The 20,476-nt window shown below is 43.2% G+C and overlaps 1 protein-coding gene across 1 annotated transcript in view; it reads left to right on the top strand.

Annotated features, from left to right (window-relative positions):
* LOC143765606 (keratin, type I cytoskeletal 19-like) overlaps positions 1-20,476 on the top strand; it is a 46,733-nt gene that overhangs the window by 14,712 nt on the left and 11,545 nt on the right. Inside the window, exons 2-4 of the mRNA XM_077252450.1 lie at positions 9,727-9,809; positions 17,018-17,174; positions 18,878-19,042. Of these exons, the coding sequence (XP_077108565.1) occupies positions 9,727-9,809; positions 17,018-17,174; positions 18,878-19,042 (405 nt within the window). The remainder of the gene's footprint in view (positions 1-9,726; positions 9,810-17,017; positions 17,175-18,877; positions 19,043-20,476) is intronic.

Raw genomic sequence — 20,476 nt, 5'->3', positions numbered from 1 at the left:
GACAATGGCCATTCAGATCGATAGGCGTCTGCGGGAGCGCAAACCAGTGCACCATCTGGCGGTGTCCACTGAGAAGACGCCAGAAAGCATGCAGTGTGATAGAATTCTGTCCAGAAGCGAGCGGCAGAATTTTAGACGGAAAAATGGGTTGTGTTTCTATTGTGGGGATTCTACTCATGTTATATCAGCATGCTCTAAGCGTACTAAAAAGCTTGATAAATCCGTTTCCATTGGCACTTTACAGTCTAAATTTATTTTGTCTGTGACCCTGATTTGCTCTTTGTCATCTATTACTACTGACGCCTATATCGACTCTGGCGCCGCTTTGAGTCTTATGGATTGGTCCTTTGCCAATCGTTGTGGGTATGATTTAGAGCCTTTGGAAACTCTTATTCCTCTGAAGGGGATTGACTCCACCCCATTGGCTAATAATAAACCACAATACTGGACACAAGTGACTATGTGTATTAATCCGGATCACCAGGAGACTATTCGTTTTCTAGTGCTGTATAATCTACATGAGGATTTGGTGCTGGGATTGCCATGGCTGCAGTCTCACAACCCAGTCCTTGACTGGAGAGCTATGTCTGTGTGGAGCTGGGGCAGTGTTGTCGCAGAAAAGTTCTGACTGCGCCGTGATGAGGCCTTGTGCCTTCTTTTCCCGTAAATTTTCGCCCGCTGAGCGGAATTATGATGTTGGGAATCGGGAGCTTTTGGCCATGAAGTGGGCGTTTGAGGAGTGGCGCCATTGGCTCGAGGGGGCCAGACATCAGGTGGTGGTATTGACTGACCACAAAAATTTGATTTATCTTGAGACCGCCAGGCGCCTGAATCCTAGACAGGCGCGCTGGTCATTATTTTTTTCTCGGTTTAATTTTGTGGTATCGTACCTACCAGGTTCTAAGAATGTTAAGGCGGATGCCCTTTCTAGGAGTTTTGAGCCTGATTCACCTGGCAACTCTGACCCCACAGGTATTCTTAAGGAGGGAGTTATCTTGTCAGCCGTTTCTCCAGACCTGCGGCGGGCCTTGCAGGAGTTTCAGGCGGATAGACCGGATCGTTGTCCGCCTGATAGGCTGTTTGTTCCTGAGGATTGGACCAGTAAAGTCATCTCTGAGGTGCATTCTTCTGCGTTGGCAGGTCATCCTGGAATTTTTGGTACCAGGGATTTGGTGGCAAGATCCTTCTGGTGGCCTTCCCTGTCACGAGATGTGCGAGGCTTTGTGCAGTCTTGTGACGTTTGTGCTCGGGCCAAGCCTTGTTGTTCTCGGGCTAGTGGATTATTGTTGCCCTTGCCTATTCCTAAGAGGCCTTGGACACACATCTCGATGGATTTTATTTCAGATCTGCCTGTTTCTCAGAAGATGTCTGTCATCTGGGTGGTGTGTGACCGTTTTTCTAAGATGGTTCATTTGGTTCCCCTGCCCAAATTGCCTTCTTCTTCCGAGTTGGTGCCCCTGTTTTTTCAAAATGTTGTTCGTTTGCATGGTATTCCTGAGAATATCGTTTCTGACAGAGGAACCCAATTTGTGTCTAGATTTTGGCGGGCATTTTGTGCTAGGATGGGCATAGATTTGTCTTTTTCGTCTGCTTTTCACCCTCAGACTAATGGCCAGACCGAGCGGACTAATCAGACCCTGGAGACATATCTGAGGTGTTTTGTGTCTGCTGACCAGGATGATTGGGTTGCTTTTTTGCCATTGGCGGAGTTCGCCCTCAATAATCGGGCCAGCTCTGCCACCTTGGTTTCCCCGTTTTTCTGTAATTCGGGGTTCCATCCTCGATTTTCCTCCGGTCAGATGGAATCCTCGGATTGTCCTGGAGTGGATGCGGTGGTGGAGAGATTGCATCATATCTGGGGGCAGGTGATGGACAATTTAAAGTTGTCCCAGGAGAAGACTCAGCTTTTTGCCAACCGTCACCGTCGTGTTGGTCCTCGGCTTTGTGTTGGAGATTTGGTGTGGTTGTCTTCTCGTTTTGTCCCTATGAGGGTCTCATCTCCTAAGTTTAAGCCTCGGTTCATCGGTCCGTATAAAATATTGGAGATTCTTAACCCTGTTTCCTTCCGTTTGGACCTCCCTGCATCCTTTTCTATTCATAACGTTTTTCATCGGTCGTTATTGCGCAGGTATGAGGCACCGGTTGTGCCTTCCGTTGAGCCTCCTGCTCCGGTGTTGGTTGAGGGTGTGTTGGAGTACGTTGTGGAAAAAATCCTAGACTCCCGTGTTTCCAGACGGAGACTCCAGTATCTGGTCAAGTGGAAGGGATATGGCCAGGAGGATAATTCTTGGGTCACTGCATCTGATGTTCATGCCTCTGATCTGGTTCGTGCCTTTCATAGGGCCCATCCTGATCGCCCTGGTGGTTCTGGTGAGGGTTCGGTGCCCCCTCCTTGAGGGGGGGGTACTGTTGTGAATTTGGATTCTGGGCTCCCCCGGTGGCTACTGGTGGAATTGAACTTGTGACATCATCTTCCCTGTTCACCTGTTCTGATTAGATCTGGGTGTCGCTATATAACCTGGCTTCTCTGTTAGATGCTTGCCGGTCAACAATGTTATCAGAAGCCTCTCTGTGCTTGTTCCTGCTCCCAGACATCTACTAGATAAGTTGGACATTCGTCCATGTTTTGTTTTTGTATTTTGGTTCCAGTTCACAGCTGCAGTTTCGTTACTGTGTCTGGAAAGCTCTTGTTGATCAGGAATTGCCACTCTGGTATTATGAGTTAATGCCAGAGTCCTAAAGTAATTTCTGGATGTGTTTTGTTAGGGTTTTCTACTGACCATGAAAGTATGCTTTCTGTCTTCTGCTATCTAGAAAGCGGACCTCAAATTTGCTAAAACTATTTTCCTGCTGCGTTTGTTGTTTCATCTCATATCACCGCCAATATATGTGGGGGGCCTCTGTCTCCTTTTTGGGCATTTCTCTAGAGGTGAGTCAGGTCTTATATTTCCCTCTGCTAGCATTATTTAGTTCTCCGGCCGGCGCTGGGCATATAGGGATAAAAAGTAGGACATGCTACCTGGCTACTTCTAGATGATGCGGTAGGTTTAGTTCATGGTCAGTATAGTTACATCTTCCAAGAGCTTGTTCCTATAGAGGCTTATGCTAGTTCTCTGGCCATGGAGATCATGACAGACAGGGCAGAGTCAAGTCATATGAAGATCCAAAGCACGGAAACCAGCGGTGCTACAGGAGAAACATTGGAGGAGGAAAAAATGATTTTGGCTCTTAAAAGTTCCCTAGGCTATTCTTAAAGGGGTTGGTAAGTTCTAATCTGCTGATCAGTGGGTGTCATGCCACTGGAACCAGCACTGATCAGCAGAATGGAGAATTGTTATCACCAACAGGAAACTTTCATCCCCGAGATACTATTGAGCCAATAAATCCATTATGGGGTAGTGGCCGGATGCCCAATCTCTAGTCCATAAATGCTCTATAGAATTACTGGAGAAAGCAGAGCAATAGGCTTGGTAAACCCATAGGGAATGAATGAAACAGTGGTTTAACACGTGCACTTATGCAACATTCTAGCAGAGATACAAGTTAGGCATTACAAAATTTCACTTAGAATCATCCCTTAATGATAATTTGATCACAAAGAGCTCCTCTGCAGGAACCTCCAGCTGTAGTTTGTGGAAAAACCTAGCATTAAACAAAATAGTCCCAAAATAACAAGTTATCCTCTATACATAGCACGGGGAGAACCTTGTTAATCACTTGGCGCCTGACTCCAGTGATCCCGAGAATTAGGCTCAGCAGCCACAAATTGAATGAAGTAGAGGAGAAAGCTGAGCACAGAACTGGACATCCTCCAGCAGACCCATAAAAAATGGATCCAGCGGCACCACAGTAGACTATGCGGCTGCACCAGAGAGGAAATAACCATTACACAGTGTCCATGCAAATGAATAGGTTGCCTACATAATGTGGAATAGGACAAGTCATCCAGAGTGAGAGACTCTTTGGAGCTGCTCTTCACTCTGGTCTAGGGATGATGATCCACTTCAATTTCTAAATTTGATATTTAAAAATAATTTTGTAAACTGTACACACATGACTGGAAGCAAATCCAAAATGTGATCTCCATATGGCAAAAGTGAGCTAGACCATGATACACAAAAGTGTGGGAATATAGTGGACTCCATCATAACCAACCTGATTTACTTCTAAATTGTGGCCCTGGTTACCAGGAGTTAAAGACACAAATGATAATTTAGCTTTCAGGCATTGCTACCTGTGCAGGTAATTGACCTTATATTGTTGGCTGGTTGAGCATTACTGCCTATTCTTTCTGTCATTACATGTCTGGAGCTTATTAATCGGGCAATTATAATAATTTCACTGGCATGACAACGTTGATTCTGAGGTAAGAATTATTTTATTATTTTCCCTGAAACAATGTGTAGTCTGGGGAAACTGTGCCAAACTTACGTTTCATAGTAAGAGATTTTTTCAGTTGACTTCTGACGCCTGTGGAGTCGTTGAAATGACGAGATTAAAGAGACAGCTTTTTGGGTGCATCTCTTGATGAATGACAGTAGGTATGTAAACAATCGAATGAATGGACACAATAGTAGTGCAAGTCATGGACTTGTCAGGCTCACATGTGTAGAAGAGATTACTTTTCTATTTGGTAGGACCCATGTTGGACTGACCTCAAAGAAGAAAAAAGATAAAGTTCTGATGGTCAATGAAAATATCTATGGCATATATCATTGCCTATAGGCGCCACTCATACACAACAGTAGTATGAAGGAAAATGGTGCAATTGTTCACAGCCATTAGCTTCTACTCCTGATATCTCAGATTCTCGTTATCCATTGAGCACAGCAATCTTTTAGGTTACTCTAATAGGTTAATTCTTAATATTTCAGGGGTTGTCCAGTAAAGTGAAGTTATCACATCTCCACAGAATGGTGGCAGTCTGATGGGGTCTGCTTTTCCCGCTGACCCGATAGAGAATGGATGGAACGGCAGTAATGTGCCCTGCCACTCTATTCTAATGGAGATAAATATATCAATCGGTAGGGGCCCCATCAGTTTATACGTTACTACCCATCCTGTGGACTTCTCTTCAATGGACAGCCCCTTATATGTAGATTTGCATCTCCATCATCCAGATATCACAACCGGTGTTGCATCTATAGATTGGGTTAGGCCAGTAAATTATATTTAGTATTCATAACCTTATATTGAGATTAAGATGGGATTACTATTGTTGGAGGGAGTCTCCCAGCTGCTTGATGAGAAATCGATGCCATAAGTTTCATAAGCATGGAAGAGGAAGTGATGGATGTCTAGACCCAATAAAGTTCAGTATGGATTATTTAGATTTGTTTGGAGACAGGTTAGACAAATTAGTTTTTACTTCAGCTTTTTTATTACAGGTTTTATCGGTATTGATGTGATGTAAATTAAAGGGATTGTCCACTTTTTGTAATTATTTTTTATTAGAAGGATTCACCAAAAATATGTGGATGACAGAAAACTCATCTGCTGTGACTTCCAGTGATCTGCATTAAAGTGGTTAGCCAATAAAATAAAACTGTACATAACTAGAGTAGAATAACAAGGTATAGTACGTACTAATGTATTTTTAGCATGTCATTGATGGTGTGTGAAGGCACAGGTTTACTTTTGTTTCTAAGCCAGCCCCCTTCTTTGTCATGGCAAATGCAAGTGAATGGAGCTATGAAGAACTTTGTCATTATATAAAATTGCAGGACACAATTTTTTCCTTAACCAATTATTTATCAATAATGTCAATAATAACCTTAACTCTGTTACTTCTTAATTCAAACCACACATATGCATTTAATAGTTTCTGCATTTAATTTACTCACTTATATGGCACCATTAATTCCACAGCACTTTACAGACATCCTCATCTCTTTCCCCATTGAGGTTCACAATCTAGATTCCCTATCACTATTTCTTTGGAATGTGGAAGGAAACCTGAGAACATGGAGTAAACCGAAGTACCCGGAGGAAACTCACACAAACACGGGGAGAACATACAAACTCCTTGAAGATGTTGTCCTTGGTGGGATTTAAACCCAGGGCCCCAGCGCTGTTTAGCTGCAGTGCTAATCACTGAGCCTTAAAGCTGCCCACAGTTCTGTTTTTACTATTATTTGGTTTCTTACAAATACCATTGCCAAATGAATGGACCTGTACTGCATCATATAGATTTCCTGAGAATCTATATTTAAGGCTAGCTTCATACCAGCATTCGGCAGGGCTGCGGATGAAAGCCTTCTTCCTCCATGAAGCTCTGCCCACTGCCGCACCTACGTCTGCATGCGTCCTGTGTACCCTATCTTTAACATTGGGTACGCAGGCCATGCGGATGTATGTGGATGCCTCCGCATGTGTCGTTTTGAAGCTGCGACGACCGCAACAAAATGCAACATGTTGCGTTTGACGCAGGTCAGCGTAGCGTCAAGACGACACATGTGGAGGCATCCGCATACATCCGTATGGCCTGCGTACCCAATGGTAAAGATAGGGTACGCAGGATGCATGCAGACATAGGCGGAGCTGAAGGAAGAGGCGCAGTAGTGGGCGGGGCTTCACAGAGGAAGAAGGCTTTTGTCCACAGCCCTGCTGAATGCTAGTGTGAAACTAGCCTAAGACCTGTAAATGCACTGCAGGATACCCAGAAATTCATGAGTAATTCATGAGAAAAATGCCCTAAAGGTACTATTCCACAGTCACGGCCTATCACCTATCCACAGGATGGGGGAAAACGAATTGGTAACCCCATTGACCATGAAAAAGGGAATCTGAGCCACCTAAAGCTCCATTCACAGTCTATGAAACTCTTATAGATAACTGATCAGCTACTCCATCAATCCCATATAATTTGAATACAGATAATGTAGACATTGGTGATCACTAGTCCTTGAAAAGGGGAATTCAGCGCCCTCGTTCTCGTGATTGGTGGGGCCCAGCAACCAGTAATTTATCACCTATCAAATGGACAGGTGGGACAATGCCTATAAGCTTCTGCATAAAATCATAGACACACAGAGGTAAAGTATAAACACAGACACATAGCGCAGCATGACAACACTTATACCTAAAATGATCCTGTGCATAATTGGGATCCCTGCCTGGGTTTGATGAATAGTCAGTATCCTTTAGACATTACAAGCTAGATGAATGGCCAATCTATTCTCACTCATTAGATGCTGAAAGATCAACAACACAATATCTCCATTAATATAAATGACTGCATTTGCTTTTATAAGGTACTAAAGGACTCACCCAAATTATGCATTGTAGCATTAAATCCCTAATCCTACATTCAAGAACGGAAGGGCACTGTACCCATGGGCCATTATTTGTGTTGCAAGAGCACAAGCGGGCATCCTGGTATCGGCTGGGCTGTGCACCACAGTTTTTGAGGTCAGGCTTCCTATACAATTACTACTTATTTGAATAGATGTTTTGTGTGAATGCTGTTCGCATGGCAGCTCTCAATGGGTCCCACCCTTGATCTCTCTGCTAATATTACACATGGATGGATTAACACATTTACATTCGCAAGTTATTGCTGGAACTTCAAACATGGAGCCCACGCCTTGTCAGTGACACAAACTAGCAAAACACCAAGTTACTCTTCTAGTAAATGCTGCTGACACCTGAGAGTCATAGGGGGTTATGTAATTATGTTACTTGGTTGGGATTTTAAAGAGACAGAAAATAAAATGTTGTTACAAGCATAAAATAAAATCTCTATTAATCTCTGAGTAATCTCATACACAGGTGATATATGTAGGGGAAGGAAATATTAGAGGTTACTTGTGTATCCTTCTCATTACCCTACAGACCTTCTGATTTAGGCAATTACTGGGATACTTTTGTAAATGATTTCTGGTAGGACTCCCTGATCTCTGTGTTAGATAAGACTCCCTTCAATCAGACAAAACAATCGTCAACAAGGTGTTTCCCCAACAGGATAACCTTTGGACACCATTTTTTATGCTGGTTTTGCAATGTGAATCTGGAGAACATAGATGTCCTACATTTAATACTAATGTGTGGCTGCCCCCTAATTTTGGCTAATTATGTTCTATACTATCTCATCACTGCAAATGGGAAATCCTGATGATAGATTTAGAAAACTCCAGATCTCCAACTCAGAAGATGAAAAGTTAACACACTCCTAAGGAGTGGAGTGGCCACTTTGCTTTAGAGGACGAAGACAGACCTCCTCCGATTAGTGAAAGAATAATAACCCTTTACAGACACAGTGTAGACTAATGTTTAACTGAGAAAAATATGTTGACTCGTAACCATTTAAATGTGCCTTTAAAAAACCCCATAAACTTTCATCCATGTCCTTCATGTTAGGGATTACTTACACAATCATGAAGCACTAAAGTACACTGTGACCGAGAGTGAAAAACCTCAACTCTCCCAGAACACCCACAGGGTGTCCAATCACTAGGACCACTCCAAACAGAGATCAACACAAATAAATAGAGCGAAAAAGTCCACAAATGCATAGTTATGTATAAAAGATAAAAATAACGTTTTATTACAATTAATCAATAATACAATACAACAACAAAGGTCAAAAACTGCAGAAATGTGCTGTGTGCACCATGCAGAATAGGAAGGGAGGGACTAAAAATATTAGGGAGTAGAAACTTATCTCATGCTCTCATGGAGACAGTAGCATATGGGTGGAAAGTCTATATAGTGTAGCTGACCACATCTACATGGTTAAACCATTACTGGTTGATATCAACAGTTGTCAATCTAAGCAACTTATCTAATAAGCCATGCAGAAGGAATCATTCAATCATCAGATTAAACAGTCCTTTTTTATCATTCGACACCTGATTCGGACAGGCACTGATCATGCATGATATTTCCCTTTGCAGCAAGATGTCGACAGCTGTTCATCAAGTAATAAAAGTCCAGTTTTTAGAGGGAGCTCCTGATAAATTGCTCATACTTACATGATGATTATGGAGTTCTCAGACCTGGAGATATGTGTGATATAGCAATGATTATGGTGACAGACCTCTATGAATTTCCTGTGATAAAACAACGCTACTCACCTTTTCTGACAAAAAATGGCTTCAACCAAACAACAAAAGCTAGCATTTGCTTGTACAGTAAATAAAGATAAGGTTTAGTTAGTAACGCAATCTAAGCATGGGCTTACAGGAGCCAGTCCGCGGTGTTAAATGACCACTGAAAGACTACATGTTGGCTGATTTGCAGTCATTTAATAGCCTGTTTAGACAGGTTAACTGCACTTACCATGCACACAGAAGAATGTTTGGGGTTTTTTCAAGCAAGCCAAGAGATCATCTCACCTACCCTTAAGAAAGCTAATTTCTGCTAATCATGCCATGTACATGCACCTTAAAGGGAACCTGTCAGGTCCCCCATGTTCTCCAATCCAGCAGCTTTCAGCTACGTGTGATGAAACTACTTCTCTAACCAACCCTGTATAACGTAATTCAGCTGAATGCTTTCGAAAAGACCACTTTTACATGGCCATAATACCTCCACAGTAGAGATTTTGTGTGATGTCATTAAAACCTCAACCGCATGTAGTTCCCCGGGATTGAACATACACCACCATAGAACCCTATAGAGATTTAGGTTTGGTTTAATAGAATGTGTATGGCAATGTAACCCGCAAGGTGATTAAAAATAAAACTTCAAGGAAATGTAATCGGTCTTGTTTCGATTTATCCACAGCTTATCAATGGACATTTAAATGGCGCCAAATTAACGCTACAGATGGAAAATGCAAAACTTGCCTCCGATGACTTCAAACGCAAGTGAGTAAATACGTTCTCTATGTGGTTATTGGGCCATGATTTGGATTTTGCGAATATTACATCAGTCCCATACATTATCCTGCCAGTACACACTGTGGTCCCTCTTACAATGTCTTGCAAAAAACAGAGCCTAAGAGCAAATGTTTGGCTCCAAAGTCAATTCCAAATGGTCTTCTACTGGACCTTTGGAGCTCACATAGTCAGAGTTTGGACTGACTGAAGGACCCTCTGCTACGTTTATGGGTCTTAGCAACCCCAATCTACGATCTAAAGCTGAATATGTAAAATCTATAATCTCACACCTCCGATTTAAGATTTTTAGACCTAAAAATGTCATATAAACGACTATATACTGTCCATAATCTTGTTCCATGTAAAAACAGAGAGACACTCTTATAATGCAAAGTTTGATAAAGATGAGCAAACCCAAGACAACCGGTAGAACAAGGTAACACCCTTCTAATATCCAGTCCACCTCAAGTCTTAATTAGTGGTAATAATCCACATGTTGTAATAACACACATCTTTTAAAGCCGTTTTCTAGTAAACACAGTAATCACCACAGTGCCATCTGGTCACAGTACTTTTAAACAGTTATTGAAAATGTACAGTATGCACTGTTGTATATTACATACATATTTTACTGTCATGTTCATGTCAGCAACAATGTGCTAACACAGCCTTCTGACTGGAAGTCTGACTTAAATCAAGTTTGTACAGTTTTCTTTTGTACCAATCACTGGTAATGCCTTTTAGAAAATGTATAGTCAATTTAAACATTTTTTAGTGTTATTTAATGACATCTCCAATGTAATGTTAGCCACTATAAATTATTGGTTTGCAGATGTAGATAAATAATGTTTCATCCTAGTTAAGTTTTTGAAAACACATTGACATCACATGATTGGAAACCAAACTAAACTCCCTGAGATGTGTGTGTGAAACTTCATCTTACTATCTTATTATTTCCTTGTCACTGTCCCTTAGTCTAATTGGTTTTCCAGTAATAATATACAGTATGTTAGGAGTCGAGTTCCCGCTGCTGCACAGGGGGAATCTTGAACCATGTCTGCTGCGGTCTCCCATTCTGCATCGGCCGCAGTGGAGCCTGCTCAGCGGAGACGTCGGTCCCAGTGTCTCACTGAATATGATACTATGCAAAGGGTTACTGCTGTCTCTCCAGGCTCTGCTATTGTACCCTGCACTAATCTGCGGCTAGCAGGCTTTTCTGGGACTAAAGGTACCTTCACACGAAGCGACGCTGCAGCGATAGCGACAACGATGTCGATCGCTGCAGCGTCGCTGTTTGGTTGCTGGAGAGCTGTCACACTGACCGCTCTCCAGCGACCAACGATGCCGAGGTCCCCGGGTAACCAGGGTAAACATCGGGTTGCTAAGCGCAGGGCCGCGCTTAGTAACCCGATGTTTACCCTGGTTACCAGCGTAAAATGTAAAAAAAACAAACAGTACATACTTACATGCGTCCCCCGGCGTCCGCTTCCTGCACTGTGTGAGCGCCGGCAGTAGCAGGGCACAGCGGTGACGTCACCGCTGTGCTGTGCTTTCACTTTCACTTTGCGGCGCTCAGTCAGTGTGGGAAGCGGACGCCGGGGGACGCATGTAAGTATGTACTGTTTGTTTTTTTTACATTTTACGCTGGTAACCAGGGTAAACATCGGGTAACTAAGCGCGGCCCTGCGCTTAGTAACCCGATGTTTACCCTGGTTACCAGTGTAAAATATCGCTGGTATCGTTGCTTTTGCTGTCAAACACAACGATACACGGCGATCGGACGACCAAATAAAGTTCTGAACTTTATTCAGCGACCAGCGACATCACAGCAGGATCCTGATCGCTGCTGCGTGTCAAACTAAACGATATCACTAGCCAGGACGCTGCAACGTCATGGATCGCTAGCGATATCGTTACAAAGTCGTTTCGTGTGAAGGTACCTTAAGTCCTGCTTTGCACACACTGAGCATGTCCAGGGTAAGATCTCTCAGTGGAGATCAAGGGTCACATGCTCCGGTACTGCAGCAACTTCCATTGGTCCTCCAGCAAGGTCCTGTACCTGATCAAGTTCTGTGGCAGCCTTCCATTGGTCCTTCTTGGAAGGTCCTATAGGTGCTGCAGCTATATAAGGTTCTCATGACCGCACGGCCATGCGCTAGTGTCAAATATGTACGAGCTCAGCGCCAGTGTGGTCGTGTGTGTGGTCAGGGACCCGGCTGAAATAAGCCCCTAGAATGCTGGCACCTCCGGCGAGGAGTTTATGTGTGAATTCAGGGCTGGCTAATAGCCGATAGAATTCCGGCTCCACCGGAGAGGAGCTGCGTGTTGGTTGGACTGCATGACCACTGTCGGCTCTACACGGTAGCTGTGTCCCCTGTGAGCTAAACAGGGCACAGCGTTCTCTTTACTACGGGCTCTGTGAAGTAACAGAGTTCGTCTATTCTAATTTGCTTTGCCGCCTTACTTAGCAGCAGGTTCTTTCCTGCACGGTGGATCCCGGTGTAACAGGCCAGATTATACCCCCAGGCCAGACTATACCCGGGGTTAAAGTGGCCTAGGCTAGATTATACCCCGGGTATACTTTGGCCTAGGCCAAACTATACCCCGGGGTATAAAATAGCCTAGGCCAAAGTATACCCCTCCAGGCCAGATTATACCCCCCAGGGTAAGCTGAGGGAAAGCTGCTCATTCTTCTAGGTCACAGCTCCCCCTCCCATCGGGCACTGCTCCTTTTCAAGCTCCTCCACCTCTGGTGACGCCAGGGATCTCCCTTTCTAAGCCCCACCCCCTCCCTATAGTCACATGTGACATGAAATCTTCAGCCCTGCTCGTGCCAGCTCGTTGTCTTGGCGCCTTGGATATGCTTGGAAAAGGGCTTTGTATACCTAGGGGGCACTGACGAGCACTGAGGGGTGGGTGGGGAACCCCTTTACTGGTTGCTATGGGATATAGCATGATCACTCTATCCTAGCAACACCTTGGATACGCTTGGAAAAGGGGTTTATCTATCTTGGGGGCACCATTGCAGCACTGCGGGTGGGTGGGGAAACCTTTTACTGGTTGCTATGGGATTTTACATGATCACTCTATCCTAGCAACGCCTTGAATACGCTTGAAAAAGGGGTTTATCTACCTTGGGGGCACTCTCGCAGCACTTAAGGATAGGTGGTTAACCCCTTAGGTGGTTGCTATGGGATTTTACATGACCACTTTATCCTAGCAACGGCTTGTATACGCTTGGAAAAGGGGTTTATCTACCTTGGGGGCACCCTTGCAGCACTGTGGGGAAGCCGGGGAACCCTTTTACTGGTTGCTATGGGATTTTACATGACCAATTTATCCTAGCAACGCCTTGTATACGCTTGGAAAAGGGGTTAATCTACCTTGGGGGCACCCTCACAGCACTGCGGGGTGGGTGGGGAACCCTTTTACTGGTTGCTATGGGATTTTACATGACCAATTTATCCTAGCAATGCCTTGTATATGCTTGGAAAAGGGGTTTATCTACCTTGGGGGCACCCTGCTTGCTATAGGGTTTTACATGGTGTAAGTACCTTAGATTGATCATTTGAAATCGCTTAGCAACCAGGAAAAGAGTTCCCCAGCCTCCATGCAATGCTGCGACAGTGCCCCCAAGGTAGATAAGCCCCTTTTCCAAGCGTATCCAAGGCGTTGCTAGGATAAAGTGGCCATGTAAAATCCCATAGCAACCAGTAAAAGGGTTCCCCGGCTTCCCCGCAGTGCTGTGAGGGTGCCCCCAAGGTAGATAAACCCCTTTTCCAACCGTATCCAGGGCGTTGCTAGGATAAAGTGGCCATGTAAAATCCCATAGCAACCAGTAAAAGGGATCCCCACCCACCCCGCAGTGCTGTGAGGGTGTCCTCCAAGGTAGATTAACCCCTTTTCCAAGCGTATACAAGGCGTTGCTAGGATAAATTGGTCATGTAAAATCCCATAGCAACCAGTAAAAGGGTTCCCCGGCTTCCCCGCAGTGCTGTGAGGGTGCCCCCAAGGTAGATAAACCCCTTTTCCAACCGTATCCAGGGCGTTGCTAGGATAAAGTGGCCATGTAAAATCCCATAGCAACCAGTAAAAGGGATCCCCACCCACCCCGCAGTGCTGTGAGGGTGCCCCCAAGGTAGATTAACCCCTTTTCCAAGCGTATACAAGGCGTTGCTAGGATAAATTGGTCATGTAAAATCCCATAGCAACCAGTAAAAGGGTTCCCCGGCTTCCCCGCAGTGCTGTGAGGGTGCCCCCCAAGGTAGATAAACCCCTTTTCCAACCGTATCCAGGGCGTTGCTAGGATAAAGTGGCCATGTAAAATCCCATAGCAACCAGTAAAAGGCTATAGTCTGGCCTGAGGGTATAGTGTGGCCTGTTATAGTTTGGCCTAGGCTGTTTTACATCCTTAGGTATAGTTTGGCCTAGGCCAAAATATACCCAGGGTTAAATGTAGCCTAGGCCACTTTAACCCTGGGGGGTATAATGTGGCCTGGAGGGGTATAGTTTGGCCTAGGCTATTTTACACCCCGGGGTATAGTTTGGCCTAGGCCATTTTATGCCTGGGTATAGTTTGGCCTAGGCCAGTTTATACCCCGGGGTATACTCTGGCCTAGGCCAAATTATACCCGGGGTTAATCTGGGACGGGGTTACTTTGGCCTGTTACACCGGGTTGCGAATGCACCTATCCCATCTAATAAATATATTCGGTGCGTTCCGCCAACCCTAACACAGTATATGTGGACACATCTAGTCAAATACTCTAATAAAATGTAAGGAGTATGGTGCTCTTCAACAATAACTGTAGAAAAAGCTTCAGTATTTTGCTTTGGTAGTTAATTACATACATATCTTAAACTATAATTACTTCTCATTGACATATAGTGTAATCCTGCTCATATATTGATAGACAGGAAAACAAACAGATTCATTGCTTATCAACCACTTGTTAAATAGCCGCTACCTCTTTTTTTCCAACTACATGTGTATTAAGGCCCCGTCTCACATAGCGAGATCGCTAGCGAGATCGCTGCTGAGTCACAAGTTTTGTGACGCAACAGCGACCTCAGTAGCGATCTCGCTATGTGTGACACGTACCAGCGATCAGGCCCCTGCTGCGAGATCGCTGGTCGTGTCGGAATGGCCTGGGCCGTTTTTTGGTCGTTGAGGTCCCGCTGACATCGCTGAATCGGTGTGTGTGACACCGATCCAGCGATGTCTTCACTGGTAACCAGGGTAAACATCGGGTTACTAAGTGCAGGGCCGCGCTTAGTAACCCGATGTTTACTCTGGTTACCATCGTAAATGTAAAAAAAACCAAACACTACATACTCACCATCTGATGTCCGTCAGGTCCCTTGCCGTCTGCTTCCTGCTCTGAGTGCCGCCGTACAGTGAGAGCAGAGCGCAGCAGTGACGTCACCGCTGCGCTCTGCTCTCACTGTACGGCGGCTCAGTCAGAGCAGGAAGCAGACGGCAAGGGACCTGACGGACACCGAAAGGCGAGTATGTACTGTTTGGTTTTTTTGGTAACCAGGGTAAACATCGGGTTACTAAGCGCGGCCCTGCGCTTAGTAACCCGATGTTTACCCTGGTTACCCGGGTGCTGCAGGGGGACTTCGGCATCGTTGAAGACAGTTTCAACGATGCCGAAGTCGTTCCCCTGATCGTTGGTCGCTGGAGAGAGCGGTCTGTGTGACAGCTCCCCAGCGACCACACAGCGACTTACCAACGATCACGGCCAGGTCGTATCGCTGGTCGTGATCGTTGGTAAATCGCTATGTGTGACGGGGCCCTTAGATGGAATGGTATGTAGATAATTATTCCTGATAAGGTGACAAACTTTTACTTTGGAGAACACCTTGTAATTCTGCCAAATTTCTACATGTGAAATGTTACACCAAGGTTTCGAATGTGGCATTATACTAATAAATGATCTCACCCAGGGTGTACAGTAACATCTAAAATATGTTTCCTAAGAAATATGCTAATTGGGTCTGTTGTTATGATTAAGTCAACCAACAAGAAGTGATTCATTTTCATTAACTCCTTCTGGACACAGCCATTTTTTTTAACTTTCATTTTTCATCCAGACTTTCCAAGATTGCTAACTTTTTTATTTTTCCATCAACATAGTTTAATGATGATTTGATGTTTTGTGAGACAATTTGTAATTTTAAAGGCACCATGTAATTTACCATATTAATAGAGAGGGGAGAATCGATCCGTAGGACTCTGGACAATCAGCCAGGTAAGTGATCTGTGACTGCTGGTCGGAGGCCTCTTCTTCTGATTAGCCGGCCTGGTGCAATGTTGCGGTCACAGATTACTGACATGGCCAGTGGGCCAGAATTCAGTTAATTGATTATTCCATTCCATCAATATATATGTATGTATATATATTTCTACTGCTTTAATACATTTAATAAATTTTGTGTCACCATATTTTGAGACTCATTAGTTTAATATTTTACCCTCAATAGGGCTTTATCTTTAGGGGCTATGTGTAGTTTACTTTTGTCACATTTACACTAACATACAACTTTTTGATTACTTTTTAATCCATGTTTAACCAAAGAGCAATGATTCTGGTATTTTTACTTAAAAAAAAAAATAGGTGTTACTATTTTATTATTTTAGTCTATTACAGATGTGACAATTCCAAAAATGTTTATTTTTCTTTAATAGCTTTTTTTTTTACATAATAAATTGGGAAAACAGTTGATTTGAGAGTTTACATTTTGTGCATTTCTTTATGGTTTTAACTTTGTTTTAAGTATATTTTTTGTCCCAGAAAAGGAACTTGAACATGTGATTGTTTGATTGTAGGGCTCTCGTAGTGAGCCCTGTACTAATATAGCAGACCTTAGCATCCTTAATAAGGACCCAGTCTGCCTTAATACTCATCGCCATCTGACATTGTGAGGTACTGAGAGAAGGGCAATTGTGGGGTACTAATGGGATGGTAAAAATGTTTTGTTCTAGGAATAATGCCATTTTTGTATGCAGGTTGGGTCAGGTATTGCACCTCAGACTCAGTCAAGAGACAGTGTTACAATACCAGACGAAGCCAGTGACAAACACTGACATTATTCATGGAAATAACAAGAAGAATCTTTCTATCATTTGTTATAACCTCTTTAGGGTTTTCGAGACCTCACATTGAATATATTTTAATATTTTGTGGTTGTAGGTACGACACAGAAAAAGCATTTCGTGCAGCCTTAGAGGTGGACTTGGAAGGACTTCGTAAGGTGATGGATAATCTCACTATTGTCAGAACAGACCTAGAGATGGAAGTTGAAGGAATGAGAAAGGAGCTGATCTACATGAGGAAAAGCCATGGGGAGGTATTTTCTCTCTCTCTAGTCCGTGTTCTTTTTGTACAGATATGTTGTTATTGCTAAGGTGTGGACACAATAAAAAGATTTTGTATGAGGGCTCAAATAAAGGAACAATAAGAATAAGGCAATGTTCCTATGAATAGGATCTATATAAACTTGAATGGACAAAAGAAAGTGAACAATTCAGAAGACAACATGGCTGAATAGAGGACATATTTGTGATACCACAGTTGTGTATGAGTCTGGTTTCTATCCAATACAAGCAGTCTCACAGTAATGGTTAAAAAACCAACAATGGGTCAATTACATGTTGCAGACCTCTGGGTCAATTGTATGCCCAGTGGAAGTGTGTACCCTTTGTCAACTGTGTATTGTAACAAACGAATGTCTATCCATCGGGGACATCCCTACGTGGGTGCAGCCTGGACTTGAAGCCTGAAAGGGAGTTAAAGATCACATATTAGAACTCAAGTACTTTTAAGGGAATTTATATTCAGGTTTTTGTAATCTGAGAGCATCATAATATAGAGACCGAGATCCTTGTTTCAGCTTGCAGTAGTTTTAATAAAATAGTTACAAGGAAACTATTACTAGAAGACTAGTAAACCAGCTTCCATGTACTCCTCCATAGTCATGAGCTCAGCATTTATAGAGCTGGTAGATCTGTAGTAGATAAAAAAAAACTGTGATTTAATAAAAACCACTGGAAGCAAGGTCTATATCCTTCCATCATACTGCACTCACATGGGGTAGAAAGGTAGAAAAAAACTAGCGACAGACTGCCTATAACTAATGAATCATAGTTGGAGGCATTGTTATAGAGAGGCTCACAAGGTGCCCATAAGCTGGATATTGCCTCTCTACTCCATTGCTGTAATGTTTAGGGATCTCTTAAGAGCCAAGCAGCAATGGATTGGGCTTCCTTGGGTACCATAAGAATGGGATTTTGAGGATCTTCCTTCCATGCATGCAGAGCATGTCAACACTTAACACCTATCACATATATAAGGTCTGAAATGTTATTTGGGATTCACTTTACAAAATAGACCCTTGAACAGGGGTGTGGAACCTCAGGCCCACTACCCGCGGGTCATTTACTGGCCTCAACAACCTTTAATCCGGCCCTTAAGCAGATTTCCCGGCACCGCAGTGGTTGAGCAGGCAGCTGTACTTTATCTGACGCCAACCAATTCATTTCTTCTTGCTATGTGAGGACACACACGCCCTGTTCCCTACTGAACGCTGAGTCGCGTACAATGAAAGGTTACGTCCTGACATCTGTGCTAGTGTCATGACATACTTTGTGGACAGAGTTAGTATGCAATTTGTACTACCCCCCCAAGGATGGTAAAAATATCCAAATGGCCCTTGGCAGAAAAAATATTTCCCTAGTGGGGAACTGCCCTAGAAGGGAAGAATTGACTCTGAAGTCATCTCAAAATTGAGCTATTGGGCCAACTAGAAGCTCCTCTGGTGCTCTGGTGGATGAGTCCAACACTGAAGGCAAGGAATAATTAACAGGACAATCATATCTTTACTATATTCCATGTTTTCTTTGTATACAACAAGCTTCTTAGTTTGGATTATAATCTATAACCTATCTCTGTTATGATGTCACCACTGACAATAGTCAAAACAATTGCCCTTGGGCTCCATAGTGGCCACTTGATGTTAAATAATCATTTTTTTTCTTTTTATTAATGCTTAAGGATATGAAACTTGCTCACGCTCAAAAGCAAGGCTCATCAGTCAATGTGGAAGTCGATGCCCCCAAAGGAGCTGATTTATCCAAGACTATTGCTGATATTAGAAAAGAATATGAGGCGGTCATTGAGAAAAACCGCCAAGATGTTGAAGAGTGGTACAAGCATCAGGTACGAGATATTTATGAAAGCAATTACCTTTTAATATCTCTTTTCTAATGGTCCATAAAGTGATTTTTTTTTCTTCAATTTATGTTATTTTTCTATGTTAGTTGCTCACATGGAACCTAGAAGTTCTGTATTGTGTTCAACTGAGAATGATATTGCAAATCTAAAGATGTTAGTGACCCGTGGTCCTCAGTGATCTACAAGGTCTTTTTTAGTTAATTGATCACATGTCTGAGGCTACGTTCACATTTGCGCATGCAAAACACATTGTTTTGTGACGCATGCGTCCTTTTTTGGCATGTTTTTTGACGCACAAAAAATGCAACTTGCTGCGTCCTCTGCGCCCTGACGCTTGCGCCAAAAAAATGCATGCGTCACAAAACGCAACACAACGCATGACCATGCGCCCCCATGTTAAATATAGGGGGCGCATGATGCATGCGTCGCCGCGGCTGCGCCCGACGCAACGCAAATGTGAACGTAGTCTTAAAAGCGAATTATAGAAACAGGACATAATTTTACTCCTTACCACTGAAAACTCCTCCTGAAGCACCTAGTGATAAAACCACCTACAATAATAACGAAGGAAATGCTACTCCTCAAAACACAGCTATAATACTAGAAGGGTAAGGATGTGGCAAAACTGGAATGGGCATTTGCCCGGAGGGCTTGATCAACCAACCTCCACCACAAATACATTTTTAAACTTGGTGTTACTGTTTGACAGTATTTTGTGGTGCACTATAAGGCACTAATATTTATCTCACAGTTTTGTTATTTAGGCTGTATTATGATTTTCCTAATTTATACTGTATGTGGCTCCTCACACATCAATTTTTTGGGGTATAGGTTTAGACAACCGTAAGGACTGAGGGACTGAAAGAGTTCTTCTATTGCTGTTCCCTTATATTTATTGCCCTTCTTGATGACAACCTGGTGATTGTCATTCAGCACAGTTGGCACTTATATGCAGACAGTCCTGTATTTATGTTTTTATCCATAATTCGCGGCGTGCTACTACCTGCTCGCTGTGTACATTACTCAGCTTCTGTGAAATATCCAATATAGAATTCTCCCAACCTTGGCACTTGTTGTGTGCCACTGCCAACACATGCCACTCAGTAAGTTTGATAGGAAAAAAATGTTCTGTTTGTTCCACATTTTACGCTTATCTAATTTAATTTCGGCTATACTTATTTTGGCTTCTCTTCAAATTGGAACGTCTTCACTCATTTGTATTTTACCTGTAGCGATGTGGAGACATAAATAATACTATTGTTAGTGGAAAAACTGTACTTTGTGGCTAAGTAAGCTGCGCTCTTCTTTCCTCTACATTGGTATACACAGGTTTATAACCAGAGAGAGTGTTGTCCTATGACATATAGACTTTTAATCAATGTATTTAATTGTGTACCTAACAAAAATAAAAATGAGTCC

Source organism: Ranitomeya variabilis, chromosome 4 (genome assembly GCF_051348905.1).
Source record: "Ranitomeya variabilis isolate aRanVar5 chromosome 4, aRanVar5.hap1, whole genome shotgun sequence".
Lineage (NCBI taxonomy): Eukaryota > Metazoa > Chordata > Amphibia > Anura > Dendrobatidae > Ranitomeya > Ranitomeya variabilis.
Note: the sequence above shows the minus strand (reverse complement) of the source record. Positions and strands in the feature narration are given on the sequence as shown.